At 38.7% G+C, this 22686-nt stretch overlaps 1 protein-coding gene across 2 annotated transcripts; it reads left to right on the forward strand.

The window, feature by feature from the left end:
* Window positions 1-1758: 1758 nt before the first annotated feature.
* Window positions 1759-22086, forward strand: LOC120304884 (lysosomal acid lipase/cholesteryl ester hydrolase-like). 2 transcript variants are annotated; one of them, XM_039335937.1, is made up of 11 exons: window positions 1759-1875; window positions 4513-4690; window positions 5153-5263; window positions 6071-6188; window positions 11153-11351; window positions 14321-14430; window positions 15245-15384; window positions 17311-17457; window positions 19006-19077; window positions 19732-19797; window positions 21773-22086. In XM_039335937.1, the coding sequence occupies exons 3-11, from the start codon at window positions 5162-5164 to the stop codon at window positions 22004-22006; spliced, it is 1188 nt and encodes a 395-aa protein (XP_039191871.1). In that variant the 5' UTR covers window positions 1759-1875; window positions 4513-4690; window positions 5153-5161; the 3' UTR covers window positions 22007-22086. The 2 variants fall into 2 exon arrangements, with proteins under 2 accessions (XP_039191871.1, XP_039191872.1); XM_039335938.1 differs by having other exon boundaries at window positions 14321-14418.
* Window positions 22087-22686: the final 600 nt, after the last annotated feature.

Here is a 22686-nt window from a genome sequence, read left to right on the forward strand (position 1 = left end):
CAACATCCTCAGCAGTCCACAGACTCAAATTCATCCTATAAAACCGAGCTAAGACCTGCCCCGGTCATCTCAGAAGGCCCTGCCCAATCGGAGTCTAGGTCTGTCCGAATCCGAGCGATTTTGTCTGATAGAAACTGCAGAAATTCTTCCACCCTACCCTGTAAGGGCTCCCCGGCTTACCGAATGTTAAGTAGGGAACGGGTCACCCTAAACAGGGCGGCGGGGCGAGATTCTGCAGACGCAATAAGTGCAGCAAAATGCAAACATTTTGTCGCTCATATCACCACTAAATAAATCCTAATATAGGTTCTTAAAAGTGTCCAGTTGGGTTCGGAGTTACTAGCCCTCCAGCGTCGCTCTAGACGTCTCTTCTGATGCTTCATCTCCCGTAGCTCCTCGGTAAACCAAGATGCCCTCCGGGATCCACAATCACGGAGAGGTCGCAAAGGCGCGATCCGGCCTAATGCCCCTGATGCTGCCTTATTACAAGCAGCAACCAAGGACTCAGCCGGTTCGTGGAGGAGGGAATCAGGAAAACCCCCAAGCGCTATTCCGAACCCCTCCGGGTCCATTAACTGCCTGGGGCGGAACCACCTAATCGGTTCCGCCTCCCTACTTGATGGTGTCCTTCTCATAAAGAAGCTAAGAAGAATTGATTTTTGAATTTTATTTCATTACTCCGGGTGACACAGTCCTAAGTGAATATAGTAGGCTAATCTCTGTCATCCAACAATTCTTTCCATTTCTCACTCTGTTGCCTATTGATGGGACTAGTTCACTTTTTTCAACAGGAGGATTGTCGCTAGACAAGGAAAAGTTATACAGATTATTTGAACCACTGCACTACAGTCTCCAGTTTTATTGTGAGTTGGCTGAAGGATGGTAGAGAATAGCCACTTGACTTTAATAAAGTAGCTTTTGCTTTTGAAGTATGTCTTCCATCTGAATCTTTGTAAGGTAGAAACCATTCTGTGTAAATATAGTCCATAACTTAAGCACTTAATAACATGACCTGTATCATGTTTTGCAATTACAGTAGCATGTGATAAATATCTCAGTCCTGTCTGCATATCAGCATTTGTGTGCTATCACGTGAAGGACATTAGAATTCATGTGTTATTACTTCTGATGCAGACAAAGTATTATTCCTCTTCATGAAGAGGCTAAACAATATTTTTTTTGAAGAAAGACATGGCAAATAACAGCAAAAGAGTCACCAGACACATTGGAATTAGGACACTCTTTATGAGATTTATGAAAGGTCCATGAAAGAATCCGAAGTACCTCTGAGGTTCTTGCTTTTCAGAGAAAAGAAGGGAATTGTTTTTCACGTCCTCTTAATTGCAGTCTGATTAAATAACCAAGGAAACACTGGAGTGTTTCAAAAATTCTCTTTCCTTCAGCAAGGTAATCCTGTTCCAAAATTAAATGAAGGACTTATTCTATGCTTTTTTATCTTTAGAAAATCAAAGAATTGGGCTCTGGGCTTTGAGGAAAACAAGTAATAGAGAACTTAATGTCAAGTAATGTTCTGTTCCTGCCTCACAAAGTTCTCTTTCTTTATTCTCAAAAATAAATTATCTTTTTTATTATCTGTGGGTCATGTGGATAAAGCCATAATTTTTGCAAGATCAACTTGTGCTTTAATAACAAATTGTTAGATATGTTCAGAATTCTGTGTCCATATAAAGTATTGACTCATGCTGAGATCCTGGTAAACATATAGTCCTGTTGGTAGCAGTATGGAAGCAGTTTGCCATTTCCATCTTCCAAGCTGATTTCAATCCTATCAATCTAGCCTATAATTCTATAACTTCTGATCATCTCCATCAAACGACAATCAGACCTGACGGTTTTTACTTTTCTGGAATTGAGGTAAGCCATGGGATGCAACTTGCTGAGGTTCTTGAGTTTAGACATGTCTATATTAGTTTGCCAGCAATATAATGGAGATGAAGATAAGGATATGTTTATTTATTTATCTGTCTAGATATACACACAAAGCATACCCAATCTTGTGAAATACATATTTTGTACATTAAGGGGCAAACAGGAAGAAAAATGAAAAAAGAAAGAGGTCACACATAAAATCTTGGCCAAAAGTAACAACAATCTATTGTATAAACAATAATTGATAAATACCCCCAACAACTATGTGGACCAAAATGCAAAGAAATAAATAATAATGATGAAAGGAGGAGTTGTAAGAATAGAAGAAAATTATCTCTACCATACTGCATTTTAAATAGGGCAAAGCTATTAAGTGGAGAGATGAAACTCATTAGGAGAACCATTCTAAATGATCTCTACCATACTGCATTTTAAATAGGGCAAAGCTATTAAGTGGGGAGATGAAACTCATTAGGAGAACCATTCTAAATTAGCTAAATTAGCTCAACATCATAGTAAAATCCATAAAACTCTCTTTCTTGCTTCCAAAAGAGTTATTGAATAGTTCCTAAATAAGTTGACAGTGAAAGAAAAATGTATTGACTAGTGTGTTTACAATGAACACATTAGTAGGCATGTGCTTTCTAGTTTAAAATTACTGTACTGTGGAAAGCTATAAATTTTCTGTGAGAAAACAGAGTGTATTTTTCCTGTTCATGCTGTTTATATAGGTGGCTAAACAGCTGGTTGTTGAATTCCTGTGATCCTGTGATAGATTTGATGTCACCAGCTAAATAAAAACAAAGAGGATATTTGTCTTCTGAGTAAATATAGTCTATCTGATGTTCTCTGAATGAATGCAGAATAAACCTATGATTTAGAGACCTAATGTTAAGCATATATCTCATACAATATACCACATGTCAATATGTGGGAATCAATAATGACATGTGGACTAAAATTAAGGATTAATTTAAAGGGTTAATTATACATAGGTACAATAAAAAAGTAAATTACTTTTAAGCCACACATTAGCTTCCATATTCTTAATTCTACTTTTTATAAGCAGCCTTTAAATACAAAATCATTGATTTTTTTTCCTTGGAAGTGCAAAAAGAATCAATGAAAAAAAAATGGTTTTAAAATCGAGAAAAAAGAGAAAAACTTCACTATTACTATGACTAATATAAAGTGTATATTATTTCAGAACAATTATGATAAGATAGAATGAATTTAAGAATGTTACGCTAAGAAGGGAGAAAATACAATCGTCATTTGGGGGGAGAATTTCCATGACAAAAATGAATATGTTGCCTAAAATGATGTTTATGTTTCAAAAACAAATATTTATTTTACAACTCTTGTTCCATTTAATCAATAAAAAATGATATATCTATGTTTGTATGACAAAGGAAAAAAGCAAGGATTAAATTTAAATACCTTTAAAATATAAAGGAACAAAGAGGATTAGATATTTATCAGCCTGCTGTCTGGTTTTGATGAAGGAGTAGTTCCTGCTGATGAGAAATAAAAGAATCTTAGACCTGAAATTTGGATGGCATGTCTTTCTACAGTACAATAAAGTTAAGGCTAATATTGCTTTTAAAAGTTACTATATTAAAAGTGCCATATTGAGAATATGGAATAGATATAAACCCAAAATTTAGCAACTTCCAGTTCAGTTGTTCAGTCTGCTAAGGAAAAGAACACAACTTCCATTTTGGGCCAATCTTCTTTTAGTAAGAAGAGTAAATATTAATTGAGTGTATGAAGTGTGATAAAAAGGGCCACACAACAAGATGTGCAAAGCTCTGTTGATGGCCTTGCCTGACAATAGACACAATCGTTCCAAATAGAGGATGTTGCTGAATCTCCATTCCAATATTCCTGAAGATAAGATATCAAACCTCACTAGGGTAAATGTTGTTCTATGTAAGAGGGGGAGAAGATAGGAAAACTAATTAGAAATAGTAAAAAGTCTATCATAAAGGCCCCCATAACAACAATTGGAAACTTAGCACCTGTTATTCTCCAGGTGTAAGTTGGTTTGATCTTTGACATAGCTTTCTTTGATTTAAGCTTTAATAGGATTTGACTGAAGTCAAATACTGAAAGGCCACAATGGAACAGTTTGAGAAGGTTATGTTACTTATCCAAAGAAACTGATCAGCGAGACAGATTGAGGCAGGAACTCACCCCAGAAAATTTGCTTTAGCCAAGATTACAAATGATAAATTCTCATTTGGGCCTCTATGAAAACACAACTCAGTTCTATCCAAAGAAGTCTGACATAAGTTAAAGAACATAAACCTTTAAGCTCTTATATATTTTGATTGGATTATAACCACTATATCTGTGCAGGTACAAAGTTGTGCACCATGCAGTCAGAGCACCTTCATGAATTAATTACAAAAATTAAATCATGTTGATTTAAAGCATGCATTTCTCAGTGTATAGCAAGATGTACTGTACATCAAAACAGGACAAAAAGTTTCCCCAGCAATTATTCACTTTTCCCTGGCATGGAGCTTGTCTTTGTGAATGACAAGATAAAATATGGGAACATCACAATACTATTTTATCTGTGCACCAATTCCATCCATTTCTCTTCTTCCTTTTGAGCCCTATATTAACTGGGTGTTGCCAATGAAGCTCTTCACAAGTGTGGCATCTTTACCACCCACATCTGAAGAAACCACCCACAGTATTTGTTTGTGCTACCGTGGTTTTAAATGACAGTGTAGTAAAACATGACATGAGATACTTCTAGCAACAAACTAAGCTGGTGTCAACTAAGAAGGTATTTATTTGCAGTTATTATTCTAAGGAGGTTCCAAATATTTATTCCAAATATTTTTTTTCTCCTTCATAATGCAGCAGTACAATTTTGGGTGGTAATATATTTATTTCTTCCACATTTCAGTTGAGTTTTCTGATGGGATTCATTTTCTTGGAGTAGGTAGGCTTTATGAGAAAATCAACTATCCATTAGTTATTTCTCAGCAAAACGTTCTGTAGTTTTGATAGCTAAGAAAATATTGTGAGAGAGGTGTTTTCAGAATGCTGATGTTAAATGGAAAGATAAGAATTGCGGCAGCTCATAGCTTTTATTGTTGTCCTAATAGAGAAGTTCATGATCATCTATAGTCCTCAGTGTCTTCAAAATTACAGTCAGGATTTAAATTAATGTATGTATTTTGTCAACTATATTGATTTTTTGACATTCATTTCTTTTGTTTCTCTTGTCCTCTTTAAAAAAAAGAGAAAGAAAATGTATAGGATTATTGTATTAGCATACCTAATACGAGGATTGACAGGCTATGAAGAACTTATCGGACAAAAACGTGTGAATCCTGAAGTTTATATGAATGTTGTAAGTTATATGATCTATATTTTATAAATAATGAAGTAGAAGTGGGTCTGAAACATACTCCTGAGTAACAATATTGACCACTTGTTCTTTCCTTTATGGCTAAATCAACACAATTCTTTCCCAACCTCAAAATATATTGATACCAATTTATTGATTGTGTGCTATCAAATCAGTGTTGATATTTAGCAACCACATTTTCTCCACAATGATTTGTCACAAACTGGTTCTTCAGGTCTTCCAACAGTGCACCTATTGCCATTGTAACTAAGTCCATCTACCCTACTGTTGATCATCTTCTCCTCCTCTTTCCTTCCAACTTTCCAAGTACTCGAGTCTTCTCCAAAGAGCTAGGTCATTGTGTAATGTTGATATCACACTGGTCAGAATTCCTAGTTAAAACTGCAGTCAAGGTTACTGGTATAAGAAAAATTATATCACCATTAATACTACATCAACACACATATTTACATACTTGTTGTTAAGGATCACTATTTCAGCATTGCTCATTTTAACAGAAAACAGCAGTAGTCCTTCCCCAGTGAATACAAATCCAGATCTGGTCCTGATGGAACCTGGTCTTTTCCATCTCTTTATCACCGTGTGTGTCTGTGTCTGTCTGTGTCTCTTTTTGTGCATGAGAGAGAGAGAAAGAGAGAGAGAGAGAGAGAGAGAGAGAGAGAGAGAGAGAGAGAGAGAGAGAGAGATCTTGTGTTGTACATGATCCACCCACTGATGCTTGGTTTTAGCTTTAGAGAAAAAAATATTTAATCTTATGCACTGTAGGAATTAATTGTTTTCTTCTCCCAGAGTCAGATGATTTCTCATCAAGGTTACCCAAGTGAAGAATATAAAGTCTTGACAGAGGATGGCTATTATCTGACAATAAACAGAATTCCCTGGGGAAGAAAAGACATTGCAGACATAGGTATCTCTTTTTTTTTAAAGTCAAAGTCAATTTTGGATCTATGAAGCTGATATAAAATGTTTAATAGCTATGCCAATGCAGAAGGATACATGTACATTCCCAAGATTTAACATATTAAAATGGAATCAACTTCAGAAACATCTGGGTCCCAAAACATATTATTATACGTACCTCATGGGTAATATTAGAAAATAAGCTTCTCTTGCAATGAATGGTCAGATCCATGCAATTTGGTAATTTGGTTGGATAATGTTGTCTAGAATTCAATAATATATGAACAAAGCTTAATAAAATTATTAATTATAAATATTACAATACAGATAATCCTCAAGTTACGAATGTAATAGAGCCTGCCAATTATATTCCTAACCTGAGGATTCGTAGGAGTGAATCATGTAACTTGAATGTGATCACTCCCTGCTTTCACCCAGGCATTTGCTAATCAAACGTGTGGGTGATTAAGTGAACGAGGTGTCTCAGAATGGGGAAAGCCAAGGGGGAGGCCTAGTGCTTCTGACCACCCAATCCTTCCCCCCCACCCCACTGAGATATCTCATGTTTCCCCCTTCCCCCCATCCTGCTCCACCGAGTCATTTACCTTACATAGATTTTGATGATCAAGGGAGCTGTCTCCTCTGCAGCCTCTCTACTATGGTTTCACATAGAGGTTTTCTAGTCCAGTCCCCTGCCTGAGCAGGGGAACCTATATTGTCTTAGACAAGTGGATATCCAGTCTCTTCTTTAAAATCTCTAGTGATGGAGCGCCCATGATTTCTGGGGGTAATCTGTCCAACTGGTTGATTGTCCTCATTGTCAGAAATTTCTCCTTAGTTCCAGGCTGCTTCTCTCTTTGGTCAATTTCCAACCGTTGTTTCTCGTCCTTCCATCTGGTGCTTTGGTGAACAACCTGCCCCCCTCTGCCTTGTGGCAGCCCCTCAGATACTGGAACATTGCTATCATGTCTCCCTTATTTCTTTTTTTCCTTAGACTAGCCAGATCCAAACCTCATAGCCATTCTTCGTATGTCTTAGTCTTCAGGCCCTAATCATCTTAGTTGTTCTTCTTTGAATTTTTTCCAAACTCTCAACATCTTTTTGGTGGTATGGTGACCAAAATTGGCTACAGTATTCTAGGTGTGGTCTTACTCGGGCTTCATAAAGCGGTAATAGTACTTCTTGTGATCTTGATTCTATTCTTCTGTTTATATAACCCAGGATTTTGTTAGCTGTTTTGGTTGCTGCTGCACACTGCTGGCTCATAGTCAAGTGATCGTCCACTAGGACAGGACTTTTCAACCGATGGTATGCATACCACTTGTAGTACTTTGCCACATGGCAGGTGGTATGTGATTGCTAGTCAAGTATAGCAGGGGAGGGGAATAAGACTGAAGTGAGCCAAGCCTGAGGGAGATGCAGCTACAGGACTGTCTGGGCTTGGCAGAAGCCCCAGGAGCTGGCAGGACTCCAGCTGATTGGCTCCAACTGACTGACGCTTCCGGAAGCAGCTGGAGCTGGAGGTGAACTGAAGAAAAGGGGGCGGGGAGAGAGGAGAGGCTATAAAAGAATGTGGTTTGGGTGGGGGAAGGGGAAAAAGACAACATAAAAGGTTTAATCCCTTAAACAAATGTAATTAGTTTTACCCCCTTTAATTGAGTCTGTCTGTGACTTTTAGAAAGTTTTCTTTGAAGGTAAACTGGCTTAATGTAAAGCTAAAGCTTTTCACAATTGTGGGAGCCTTTCAGTCTAGAATTGCAACACTGTGACATGTGACACGCCTGAGACAGCTTAAAGAGAAAAAAAAAACGGAATTTGTGTTTCTTTATTTTCTTGCTTTGCACTTGATTCCTGTGTCTTTAAGAGTACAGGGAAGAGATTGGGGGGGGGGTGCATTCTTACCACACTGTGGAAGAGCTCAGACAGGCAAACCAGCTAGCTCAGGAGTCTACAAACTTAGCAATTTTAAGACCTGTGGACTTCAACTTCCAGAATTCCTCAACCAGCCATGAGGACTGAGGAATTCTGGGAATTGAAGTCCACAAGTCTTCAAAGTGCCAAGTTTGAAGACCCTTGAACTAACTGGTAGTGGTGCATATTAATAAACATGGATAAATTCATCATACATTTGTCAGTGCAAAGGGAAAGTGATTCAGCAAAGGAACAACCACTGAAGAAATTAAAACTGGTACTTTTTTCCTTTTTTCTACAGTTTGTAATATTTTATTAGATTATAGAATAAAATACAAAAATGCAAAAGCAAATAGTAGGGCACAATGGGGAGGAAAAGGGGGGGAAAGTGAGGGGGAGAAGGGAAAAAGAACAGACTTCCTCTGCTGCAGTAGAAGGAAGCATTAACATTGAACTTCAACTTTTTACTTTTCCATAATATTATAAACTAGCCATTTCTATAACAATAAATGAATCTAATCAGTAAAACCCAAAATCCCCCCCTTTTTTAAAGTCATCACATTTTTGACACCATGCTAATCATTGGTGGTACTCAAATATTGTCATGTCCTAAAAGTGGTACAATCTGTGAAAAGGTTGAAAAGCCCTGCACTAGGACTCCAAGGTCCCTCTCACAGTTACTGTTTTTGAGCCAGATCTCGCCCAATCTGTATTTGTGCCTTTGATTTTTCCTGCCTAAATATAAGACTTTGCTTTTCTACATATTGAAACTCATTTTGCTGGATAGGGCCCATTGTTCAAGTTGGTCAAGATCTTTTTGGATCCTGAGTTTGTCTTCTGGGGTGTTGGCTAATCCTGCTCATTTGATGTCATCTGCGAATTTGATGAGTTCCCCTTCTATTCTCTCATCTAAGTCATTAATGAAGATATTGAAGAGTACTGGGCCTAAGATCCACTTCTCTCCATGTGGATATAGTGCTATTGAGGACTACTCGTTGAATAAGTTTGTTACCCAGTTACAGATCCATCTGGTAGTGATGTTGTCTGTCCCACATTTTCTTAGTTTACCAAGGAGTAGGTTGTGGTCAACCTTGTCAAATGCCTTACTGAAGTCCAAGTATACTATGTCCACTGAGTTGCACTGGTCTACTAGTTTAGTCACTTTATTGAAGAATGAGATGAGATTGGTTTGGCATGATCTATTTTTGACAAACCCATGCTGGTTACTAGTTATGACTCTAGTTGTTCACAGATCTGTTTTTTTGGTAATGTTTTCTAGGATTTTCCCAAGTATTAATGTTAAACTGATTGGTCTGTAGTTTCCTAGGTCTGTTTTTTCTTTCTTTCTTGAAGATGAAGACCACATTAGCCCTTTTCCAATCCTCTGGTACTTCCCCGGTGCTCCAGGATTTATGGAGGATGTGATGCAATGGTTCTGAGATAACCTCTGCCAGCTCTTTCAGAACTCTGGGATGTAGCCTGTTGGGTCCCGGTGATTTATATTCATCAAGGCTGAATAAATGCTCCCTTACCATTTTCTTGCTTGTTTTAATTTTTGTTTCTGGTATGTCTTTTGCAGTGGTTTTTTTGTATGTGTGTGTTGGGCTGTAGTATCTTTTTGTGTGAAGACTGACACAAAGTATGAGTTAAGCAGCTCTGCTTTCTCCCTGTTGCCTGTAATTTCTTTGCTATCTTCTCCCTTTAGTGGGCCTACAGTTTCCTTGATTTTTTTCTTGTTGTTAATATGTTGAAAGAAGCTTTTTTTTATTGTCCTTGATTTCTGTTGCTAGCCTTTGTTCATTCTGAGCCTTTGCTTTCCTGACTTCGTCTTTGCATGCTCTGTCTGTCTGCTGGTAATTGGCTTCTTGGATTTCTTGTTTTTCTTTCTCAGTGGTATTGTGCTGGTCTGGACTTTTGTGATCACATTTTTCAGGGTTTCCCATGCTTCCTGGGTTGTTTTCCCCTTTAGGATTTTCATCCATGGGATTTTTTCTAGGTTCTCTCTTAGTTTGTTAAAGTTGGCTCTTTTGAAGTTTGGGACCTTGGTTGGATTGATTTCTATTGCTGGTGTTTGCATTATATTAAATTCTACTATGATGTGGTCACTTTCGCCCAGGGTTCTGGTAATTTCGATTCCCTCTATCACTTCTTCTCTGTTTGTAAGGATTAAGTCCAGTGTAGTTTTATGTCTAGTTCCCTCCTCCACCTTTTGAGTGACAAAATTGTCAGTTAAGTTGGTTAGGAATCTGTTTGATCTCCCGCTCACTGCAGAGTTTGTCTCTCAGTTGATATCTGAGTAGTTGAAGTCTCCGATTACTACAGTGGTGTGCTTCCTGCATGCATTTGTTGGTTGATTGGTAAAGAGTTCATCTATTTCATCTGGTTGGTTGGGTGTTCTGTAATAAACATCTATGGCAATGTCACTTTTGTTTTCTTTTATATTTACCCATATACTTTCTGGAGAGATTTTGTCTTGAATCATGTGCATTTCTACAAATATGTAGTGTTCTCTTACATATAGTGCAACTCCCGCTCCTCCTTTTATAGCCTCTGTTTGCAGAAAATAAAGGTCTAAAGTACCATGGGATCTCATGCTACTGATCTCACGTGATCTTGTGTTACTTTAGGCTTCCATTCTCTGCCAATGCACCAAAGGCCTGAAGCACCAAAACAGGCCAAGAAACTGAAGGCTTGCTAGGTTTTTGCAAGGTGAGTATCCACAGCCCAGTGCCTGTGCAGACCCAGTGTGTGTGTGTGTGTGGGGGGGGGAGAAATAGGCAGGGCAAATGTTGCAGCACTTGTGTGGTTGTTCATAAGGGTGAACCACTGCCGTGGTGCTGCAACATTCATAACTTCGGGACTGTGTCATAAGTACTCGGGGGGGGGGGGTATGTCCTAACTTTGAACAGTCGTCAGTGAACTCTCATAACTTGAGGATTACCTGTATTATGAATGTTTGAGAAAAATGTAAGATTTGTTTAAAATGTTTTGTTGCCATGGCTTGAAACTTCAACTCTGTAACATTTTATTTTTTAAAAATATAATCCACAAATCCTACAGATGGAAAGCCTGTTGTCTTTTTGCAACATGGCATTTTTGGAGAAGCCAGTCACTGGGTGGAGAACATGGCCAACAACAGTCTTGGTTTTATACTTGCGGATGAAAACTGTGATGTTTGGCTGGGAAACAGCAGAGGAACAAGCTGGTCTCAAAGGCACCGGAGTTTCTCAGTGGATCAAGAGGATTTTTGGAATTTCAGGTAGTATGAGTCACAGTTTGAAACTCTATTCCCATACTGAGCTATATTAGTTACATGTTGCTAATGTATGGTTTTCAGGGTTAATGCTAAGGAGCTTGATTTTTAAATAATATATCTATGCATGCGGTGCGCAAGCATGTGTGCATGTGCAGCTCTATTTAGGCGAGCAACAGACATGCACTCCTACCAATACTGCAAATGGAGCACATGCGTGCTCTTGCCCAACCACTTTTGCAGTCTGGTTCTGAAAGGTTCAAGACACAGTAGTGGGCTGCAGCCTGGGGGTTGGGAACTCTGGGCTAAGAGACAGTCACTGGACCAAAGTCACCCTGCCAGATTTCATGCCTATTGCCTAAGGCAGAAATAAAATTCATAGTCTCCTGGTTTCTAGCCTGGTACCTTAACCACTAGATCACACTGGCTCCCCAACACAAAGATTAACCAATTCCAGGTGACTGATGGACCCAAAGGGCTTTCCAAGGGAGCTTACAATTTTTCTCGAGGGTCTGCTGAGCTATTGCAATCCAACTGAGCACAAGTAATAATCCATATTAGAGATTGCATCATGGCAATAAGGCCAGTGAAAGCTCTTTTTTTCTTGCTTTTTTTTTGCATCTGCTGGTAGCTGCCCAATGACCTGGTGACCTGGTCTTTGCTAGGACTGAAGGATCATCTCCAGATCCACTGCGAGGAATAGTCTTACTATATGACAGATAAGATAACTCTGGGTTGGACTCTGATTGATCAATTCTAGGCAAAATCTTGTATGGTTGCCTGAAGAAAGTTTGATCCTGTGACTCACTAAAAGGGAGTCTACTAGCCTGACCACATGCTTGTTAGATCCAGCTCCTTCCTGGATGGTGAAAGCTGCATGAGAATTAACTTGGACAAGGCCGTGAGGGCAATGAATGCCGCCACCTGTTTATTGGACCCGTGCCCCTCCTGGCTGGTTTCTGCCAGTAGGGAGGTGACACGAGGCTGGCTCCAGGCAATAATCAATGCCTCCTTGATGGAGGGGTCTTTCCCGCAACCTTTAAATGAAGCGGTGGTGAGGCCCCTCCTCAAGAAGCCTTCCCTGGACCCAGCTGTTTTGAAGAACTTTCGTCCTGTCTCCAACCTCCCCTTTGTGGAGAAGGTTGTAGAGAAGTTGGTGGTGTCCCAACTCTTGCGATCCTTGGATGAAACTAATTATCTGGACCCTTTTCAATCTGGTTTCAGGCCCGGCTACAACACTGAGACTGCTTTGGTCGCACTGACCGATGACCTCTGGTGAGCCCGGGATAGGGGTCATTCCTCTATCTTGGTGCTTCTTGACCTCTCAGCGGCTTTCGATACCATCGACCATGGTATCCTTCTGCGTCGTCTCGGAGAGGTGGGGGTGGGCGGCACCGTATTGCGGTGGTTCTCCTCCTACCTCTCTGACAGGTCGAGTCGGTGTTGGGGCGGACAGAGATCGACCCCTAGGTGCCTCGATCATGGGGTGCCTCAGGGCTCGGTCCTGTCCCCCCTCCTTTTTAACATCTACATGAAACCGCTGGGTGAGATCATTCGGCGACACGGGGTGAGGTATCATCAGTACACGGATGATACCCAATTATATATCTCCACCCCGTGTCCTTTCAGTGAAGCAGTGCCTGGAAGATGTGAGGGTCTGGATAGGGGTGAACAGGCTTAGACTCAACCCTGACAAGACCGAGTGGCTCTGGGTCTTGCCTCCCAAAGGTCAACTAGATGGTCCATCATTAGTCCTGGGGGAGGCAAATTTACCTCCCTCAGTGCAGGCACGCAACTTGGGTGTCCTCCTGGACTCACAGCTAAATTTGGAACAACATCTATCGGCTGTGGCCAGGGTGACCTTTGCCCAGGTTCACCTGGTGCACCAGTTGCGGCCTTATCTGGACCAAGAGGCTTTACTCACAGTCACTCATGCCCTGTCACCTCAAGACTGGATTACTGTAATGCGCTCTACATGGGGCTACCCTTGAGGAGCGTTCGGAGGCTGCAGTTGGTTCAGAATGCAGCCGCGAGAGCGATTGTGGGCGCGCCAAGGTACGCCCACGTGTCACCTATCCTCCGCGAGCTGCACTGGCTTCCTGTGGGTCTCCAGACCCAATTCAAGGTGTTGATTATCACCTTTAAAGCCCTTCATGGCATAGGGCCAGGTTACTTACAGGACCGCATACTGCCGCACAGTTCCCAGAGACCGGTGAGGTCCCATAGATTGGGCCTCCTTCAGGTCCCGTCGGCCAGACAATGTCGGCTGGTGGGCCCTTGGGGAAGGGCCTTTTCTGTGGTGGCTCCAACCTGGTGGAATCAACTTCCCCCCGAGGTTCGAACAACTCCCACCCTGCCGGCCTTTAAGAAAGCCGTTAAAACTCTTCTGTTCCGGCAGGCCTGGGGCTGATGTCCCCGGGGGGGGGGGGCGGGATATGATCGGACTTGCGGTATGATTGTATTATTTTATTGTTAGATGATTGTTTTAATTTTGTACGCTGCCCTGAGTCCTTTGGGATTGGGCGACATATAAATAAAATTAAATAAATAAATAAACTTATGGTTGGGTCCATATGAGGGTGTTAACCTCTTTCATTGAAGGTGTGATTCAATTAGCCCTTAAAGAAGTGATGATGGATCCATGATCGCTGAATCCAGTGGTTGCCAGTATTCTAATTTTAAGGAAAGTGATGGAAACTGAGAACCCTGAAGAAAGCAGATTGTTTGGGTCATTTTAATTGGATTTTAGGGTGAGGTTAAGTATGGAGATGGCATTTGTCATGCTTGTTGATAACCTGAGGCTAATTTGGGTAAGGATAATGCTCCTTATTCTCTCAGTGGCTTATGGTATCCTTCTGGACTGGCTTTGAGAGTTAGGGGTGGAAGGCAGCTTTTATTGAAATGTTTGGAAACACGGTAAGTGAAATTTGTTTACTTATTTATTAACAATTTCAATTTTTACTATTTCATTTCAGTTTCCATGAAATGGCCATGTATGATCTTCCAGCAACAATAAACTTTATTTTGAAGAAAACTAAAAAGAAACAATTGTATTATGTTGGCCATTCTCAAGGTGCTACTATTGGTATGATGAAATGAAAACCCTTTTCTCTTTCTCTATTTTATTCCCCTCTTTCTCTTTCTCCTTTTCTGTCTCTGTCTATCTCTTGGTGATAATGTAAAAGTTCTTACATATTATCACAAGAAGCTACATCTACAATCTTATATGGTAATGTTTAAAAATAGCCTGAAAACAAAATAAATCCAGTTTCTCTCTCTCTTAAAGTTACTTAGGACAATGATGGCAGTCTGGAGTTGAAGGAATGTGTAGACTACTTCACAATTCCACAGAGACCTTCCAAACCTAATTATAAGGGATTTATTCAGATGGTTGATTAGGGTAATCTGTTGTTTTCCCAACAGCCTGTTAAGTTAGGTTGTCAAGAAAGATGAATTAAAATGGAAACACAGGGAAAGGGGGTTAACTGAAAGATATTTCCAGGGCCACCATGTGCTTCAATCCCAGTAACCATTATCATGCAGTAAGTCCCTCAACAAATTGTAGCAAAAGAAAGCACAGCCCTTGATTTTTGACTAGAGCTGTATTTCCATTGGAATAATATATTCTAAGAGACTATATCTCAATAACATATTGAGATATGACAATACTGGCTTTCTTCCCTCCCTCCTCCATTTTCTTTCTTCCAGTACTCTCTTCCCTTTATTTTTCTTCATACTTTCTTGGAATTAGACCTTTTTAAATAAGAGGACTGAAACCTACAACTTCTAGAGACCTTTCAGAATGAATCTGAATACAACATGAAATTAGGCCAATGGGTTACTAATAGATTCTACTTAGCTCTAAATGGCCACTTTTTTTTCTTGTTTTTTCCTTTTAGGTTTCATAGCATTTTCAGCCATGCCAGAACTATCTCATAAAATCAAAATGTTCCTTGCCTTAGCTCCTGTGATCTACGTTACACATGTCCCAGATCTTCTATTGAGATTGTTGGCCTCTTTTCCTCAACATCTATTCAAGGTATTAATTCATTAATCATTCTTTTATGACTGATGGAACTGAAAAAGGAAAGATGACAAAAAATATTAAGACATTCCCATGGTTCCAACTGCCACACATCAATAAGAATTAGAGTAGGCACCTATCATTTTTATTATATTATTTTGCACAAAACACAAAGATAAATATGGTATCTAGCCACGCTAGATATAGGCTCATATTTTATGAACTTTGTATATGCATTCATTCAACTAACAGCACAACAAATCATTAGTCAACTGACACATTTTGATTGTTCTGTGTTGTAGCGTATTGTAAATTTAGTCTGTACTGAGTAAAGATACATTTGAAATAGGAAGGGTGCCTTATGTTTACTAAGAATTATAGGGAAGTAGACAAGATGTTTATTTATTTGGTCTGATCCTCCTGTCTATGGAGTTTTATTTACATGTTAAATATAGGCTTATTCAAGATAAGAGTAATTCTGAGCAATGCAAAAAGGCCAGGTGTAAACCAGCCCACCTCAAAAACTGGAGTTGTATAGTCCTTTATGTAAGATAGGGAGGAAAAGGAAAAGCAACAAAGTTGGAATGTTGTCTCTATATAAATCATACTGATATCTGAAAAAGTGCAGTTGCTCAATTTTTTCTGGTTATGGCTTTCTAACTTTCTTCAATAAACATGATATCTTCTAGGGTATCAGATTTTTTAAAAAAATGGGATTATTAAAATGGGGTTGCATTAACAGAAGCATGGGATCATATGAAATATTAGTACCATTTTATAAAGCTTTAGTAAGACCACGCTTGGAACACTGCACCCAGTTTTGATCACCACATTATAAAAAAGATGTTGAAGAAGTGCAGAAAAGGAGTATCAAAATGATTAGGGAGCTGGAGTATACAACATATGAAGAACAGTTGCAGGAATTGGGTTTGTCTAGTCTAGTGAAAGGAAGGAAGGCTGAATTGATGGCAGTGTTCCAATATTTGAGTGGTTGCCACAAAGAAGAAAGAGTCAAGCTATTCTCCAAAGCACCAGAAAGCAAGACAAGAAAGAATGGATGGAAACAAATCAAAGAGAAAAGCAGCTTAAAACTAATAAGACATTTTCTAAAGTAAGAACAATTAACTAGGGAAATGGCTTGCTTTCAGACGTTGTGGGTGCTCCATCACTGGAGGCTTTTAAGAAAAGACTGGACAACCACTTGTCTGGAATGGTATAGGGCATGGGTGTCAAACTTGCTGCATCACTTGACATGTCACGACATATCACAACTTTTTTCACATTGCCGGAGCTGGGTGGGCGCGGCCTCCGCATAACACATCCAGCCCGTGGACCAGCAGTTTGACATCCCTGATATAGGGTCTCCTGCTTGTGCAGGGGGTTGGACTAGAAGACCTCCAAGGTCCCTTCCAACTCTGTTATTCTGTGATTTGGGCAATTCCAATCCTGTTCAAGTGGATGAAACCTGGAACTTTGGGGAGATATGGAGCATCATGGGCAAAATCTGAAACATCCCCAAGTTCTACAGGAGTATAGAGGAAGGAAGGAAGGAAGGAAGGAAGGAAGGAAGGAAGGAAGGAAGGAAGGAAGGAAGGAAGGAAGGAAGGAAGGAAGGGAGCGAGGGAGGGAGGGAGGGAGGGAGGGAGGAAGAGAGGAAGGGAGGGTTGGAAATCTTTCTTCCAGGGTGAAGAAAAAAACTGAGAAAAAGCTGATTTCATGCTCCATAAAGGGCTAGAATTCAAGTCTGTTACTCCCAGTCCAGGACCTTTAACTGCTGCACTGACCTAGCTCTTGTTTGCAATTACCTGTTGTAATATATAGTCAGTGAAATTTTTGCATAAGTTAAATATTGCTGGCTAAAAACTCAGTAGGAACCAGAGGAGCTTAGCATGCCTTACATATCATCATCATCTATGGTTAATTTACTTCTTATTTTTACAGCAAATATTAGGCAACAAAGATTTTATGTTTACTCATAAGCCTATGAAATATTTCATGAAGAACTTATGCACAATTGAATTTATGCATCAATTATGTTCACATCTCATTTTCTTACCTGGTACTTATAATGCAACAAATCTAAACATGGTAAGTAAGTCTTCCTATGAAATATATTTCTCTGAATATGGTATTGGGTTGTGTTTCTCTAAATTTTACAAAGGTTTCATCATCAAGGCAAAAAGTAAGATTTCAAAGAATAGAATCCTTTGCTTCCCCCACTCACCCCCTTTTCAAATGCTACGCCTTTTTAAAAAAAAATGAGAATATTTTAGGGAAAAGGCAACAGAAATAATTTGTGTAGGCCCCACAAAGGGGGGCCATCCATCCATGGATGTGTATTCGCATTAATCAGATGGCTCATAGATTTCATTCTATCAGTAAAGCTGGCCTATAGAATATATTCCCCAAAGTAACTTTAGCATTTCAGTATTTCCGTTACAGTGTACAATTTGGGTACAATGAAAGATGGGAAGCTCAGAATAGCCCATTCTGAAATGTTTCAATCTGGCTCAGTCCTTCATTCCTTAAAGGCTACTTAATTTCCAATAGGACTAACTTTCCCAGTTTTTGACATTTCTAGGGTATGGTGCTATTTTAGTTAACTAGCCCAGCTTTTGAACTGCTAGCTGAAATGGCTGAGAAGTGAGGTGTTTTAGTTAAAAACCACTACAGTTTATAACAGCCAGGATATAGCATTGTACTAGGAGCTCAAATCTATGAAAAATAATAGTGAAGCAGTTGTTCTGCTTTTTTCTGACTTCACTGGAGAAGGAACAATGAAGACAATATAGATCAAGAATATGCTAACAATTTAAATCCTTCCTCCTCCACCCACCCCCAGTTACACATTCATGATAGTGATCTAACCCCATAAATCATAAAGATAAAATAAGAATACTTAATAATGAAGTCCTTTGTGAATGATAAGCCAAATTAAGATAATGTACATTGGACTGGAAACATAATATTGGATTGTACTGTGCATTTTATAAATATTTCCCTACTCATGCATTCAGCCAGGAAATGGTCATTTTATGAAGCAATCAGCAAAGTTCATGATGTGTCTAATGTGTCTTTTAGCAGAGTTGTAAATGAAATCTTTTTGGCAAATGAATACAGCAGCCAAAATTCTAGAATGCTGTATTCTTGATTTATTCATGTCCAACAACATTCAAACATTTCTGACCCCTGAAAAGCCACAAACAAATGTGATTAATTTCAAAGCTGAAACTATTTCAGCCAAGATTTTAGCATTCCAAGTAAGGTGGATCATAACCCGAAACCTTACCTAGCTTATGGAGGTTGATACACTTTCTTATTTTAAACACCAGAACCTGTGGGCAATCTGGAGGAGTTTCATTGTTGGGTGTGAGATAATGAGATTTATGCAAGTGTAAAGTGAGCTGTGTTTTTATGGTACAGTCACACAATATCACACTTACTGACAGAGTTCTCAGTACAAATTGCCATCATAACCTAAGGATTATCTAAGGTGATGACAAAACTATTACTCTGCTAAAGGTAGGATGTTATATCTTCTTTGAAAAATGAGCAATGCTAGTAAATATTTCCTTTCATCAGTTGTCTGATTTCTTTAAAAAACAATAATCCACTTGACTTGTCAAATCTCTACAGAGCCGAATTGATGTATATGCAGCTCACTATCCAGATAGAACATCAGTTAAAACCGTCTTACACTGGAAACAGGTATAATGTCTTTAATAAATTTGGTTAAATTGTATGCCATTTTAACCATCAAGGTCCCCTGAAATATAACATTGGCTCTGATGTTGATAATTTTCAGGATTGTCTAGGGCTGCCTGTCCCAACTTTGCATTTTTCTGGATGTACTAATCTACAAATATTATTCAAAGTTTTATGAGATTTATGGTCCAATGCCGTAGAAGAGCACCAGAGTTTGAAAGGTTATCATATTAAGGAATGTTATGTCTGCATTATTCACTTAAATTTTATGTTTGTCCTATAAGTGGTCTTCAGCTAAAAGTATTTAAAATATAGATCTATTTATCAAGACCAAGGCTGCAAGCTGTAGTTCTATTTATCAAGGTCAATCTTTTTTTTCCCTTACAAGTGGTAAACACCTTCTCTTGATTTCAATAAATATTTTTATTGTTTTACCTAAAGCACATTTCCCTTTTCCTCTGAAGTTTCTTAGATCACAAATGAGAAATAACAGTTCTTTAGATCCCAGTCCCAATATTAAAATATATATCATTGTATTTCTGTATTTTTTCCTTTTTACTGTTTAGTTCTTGTTCTTTGGATTTACTATAATCATAATCATAGATATGGGGATATATTGTATATAGTATCTAATGCTTTCTCTGATGCTTTTGATAGATATTGGATACAGAAATGTTCCGCTATTTTGATTATGGGAACAAAAATCAGATGATATATAAACAGGTAAGTAGGAAAGCTTTTGGAAAATAATTACAATGGTTTAAAATAATTAGAATATTATATCAAGAGCCTGTATTATAATAGATTTTGGGTAAAAAATACCCCAAATATAGTAATTAAAAACCAACACTATGGGTATAGTTTTTAACTTTGACATGGTTATACCCATTTTTTTTAAAAAAAGATTCTTTGATTACGTAAAGGTACTTTGTTTATATAAAGGTGATTTGCTTAGATAAAGGTATTTTGATTTATGACTTTGATTTATATTTTCCTTCTTAGGGAATATTTTCACTGTGTCTATTCCTATTATTGCTCTTTTCTATTAAAAGGAATGCACACATACAGCTATGCATAAATATAACCAGCTATGATACTAGAATAGAATAGAATAGAATAGAATAGAATAGAATAGAATAGAATAGAATAGAATAGAATGGAATGGAATGGAATGGAATGGAATGGAGTGGAGTGGAGTGGAGTGGAGTGGAGTGGAGTGGGGTGGAACGGAACGGAACAGAACAGAACAGAACAGAACAGAACAGAACAGAACAGAACAGAATAGAATAGAATAGAATAGAATAGCAGAGCTGTAAGGGACCTTGGAGGTCTTCTAGTCCAACTCTCTACTCAGGCAGGAAACCCTATACCATGGGCTGTTGGTTTGATCTCCGAGCTTGGCAATTTGGCTGCAAATGTTTCATCTCCATTTTGGGAACATCTTTAGTGCGCTTTGAAGATGTCCCCCCAAATGGAAAGAAAATGTTTGCAGCGAAATTGCCAAGCTCAAAGATCAAATCAACAGCCCAACTACCAACTCGAGCTACTAATATTCAAACACATCTCAACCCTATACCATTTCAGACAAATCGTTGTCCAATCTTTTCTTAAAAACATCCAGTGTTATAATATTCACAACTTCTGGAGGCAAATTGTTCCACTGGTTAATTGTTCTGACTATCAGGAAGTTTCTTCTTAGTTCTAGGCTGGTTCTCTCCTTGATCAGTTTCCATCTGTTGCTTCTCATCCTGCCTTCAGGCGCCTTGACTCCCTTTTCTTCGTGGCAGCCCTTGAGATATTGGAACACTGCTATCATGTACCCCCTCCTCCTTCTCTTCGTTAAACTAGACATACCCAATTCCAGCAACCGTTCCTTATGTTTTAGTCTCCAGTCCCCTAATCATCTTTGTTGCTCTTCTCTGTACTCTTTCTAGAGTCTCAACATCTTTTTTACATCATGGTGACCAAAACTGGATGCAGTATTCTAAGTGTGGCCTTACCAAGGCATTGTAAAGTGGTATTAATACTTCATGTGATCTTGATTCTATCCCTCTGTTAATGCAGCCTAGAACTTTGTTGCTTTTTTGGCAGCATGCTGCTGGCTCATATTTAACTGATTATCTACTAGGACTCTAAGATTCCTCTCATAGTTACTACCAGGGCTTTTTTTCTCATAGAACTCCCAGAACGGAGTTCCGGTACCTTTTTTGGATGGAATCTTGTAGGGTAGGCAAGGCGGGTTGCATGATGTGTGTGAGTTCCGGCACCTTTTTTTTTTTTTAAAGAAAAAAAGCACTGGTTACTACTATTGAATGATGTACCACCGATACTGTACCTGTGCCTTTGGTTTTTCTTGTCTATATATAGAATCTTACTTTTCACCATTAAATTTCATCTTGTTAGATAGCGCTCAATGTTCAAAAAAACATAGTTTTTTAAGAAGGAGATACTATGAATTCCTCCATTGGACATGAAAGATAACAATGACAAACAATGGAAATAACAATGAAAGAGTAAATAAAAATAACCTTTTCAGTCTCATCTTCTTTCTCTTGTCTCCTCTCATCCCCATCATACCATTTAAATGACAATTAACATCCGATCCATATGAAAAATGTAACTGTTTCCAGAAGTCTGTGATTGTGACTCAATATCAACTCTGCATTACAATTATCAATATTATGATTTTACTTTCTAGAACGTTCCTCCTTCATATCAAATAAAAGACATGGTGGTACCAACTGCAGTGTGGTCTGGAGGACAGGACCCAATTGCAGACCCAGAAGATATAAAGCTCTTAATTTCTCATATTGTTAACCTGGTTTATCATCGCTCTTGGTCAGACTGGACCCACTTGGATTTTATCTGGGGACTCAATGCTCGTGAACGCTTGTTCTTCAAAATAATTCAGTTGATAAAGATGTCTATGTAAATCAATAGTTTGCTGTATATTTACATATGTATCTGCAAATACAAATTTGGATTAATAAAGAAGGTGCATTCTCTGTTACAGCAATTGCTTTTTGGTAACATCATTTTTCATTCCCCTTACCCAGATTTATTCAACCCCCAACTTGACTGGGCTTAAAAGAACCTTGCACACTTGGCTTGTATTTCTTTTGGTCAGAATGATTATTACTTTTGGATATTTAAAGTTTCCTGTCTGTACTCCCATCTCTATTTTATCAATACAGGTAGTCCTCGACTTATGATCACAGCTGAGCCCCAAAATTTCTGTTGCTGAGGAAAACCGTTGCTAAATTAGTTTTGCCCCATTTTACAACCTTTCTTGCCACATGTGCTAAGTGAATAATTGCAGTTGTTAAGTTGGTAGCATGCTTGCTAAGTGAATCTGGCTTCCTCATTGACTTTGCTGGTCAGAAGGTCACAAAAGGTGATCACTTGACCCTGGGACATTGCAACCATCATAAATATGAACCAATTGCCAAGGATCTGAATTTTGATCATGTGACCATGGGGATGGTGCCACAGTCATGTAAAAAATAATAATAACTCACTGTTTCAGTGCCATTGTAATTTTGGTCCCTAAATGAATTATTGTAAGTCAAAGACTACCTGTATTTTTAACTATGTAACACCTAGAATTGTTTT

The sequence above is a fragment of the Crotalus tigris genome, unplaced genomic scaffold (assembly GCF_016545835.1).
Source record: "Crotalus tigris isolate CLP2741 ecotype Arizona unplaced genomic scaffold, ASM1654583v1 scf7180000017663.5292952, whole genome shotgun sequence".
Classification (NCBI taxonomy): domain Eukaryota; kingdom Metazoa; phylum Chordata; class Lepidosauria; order Squamata; family Viperidae; genus Crotalus; species Crotalus tigris.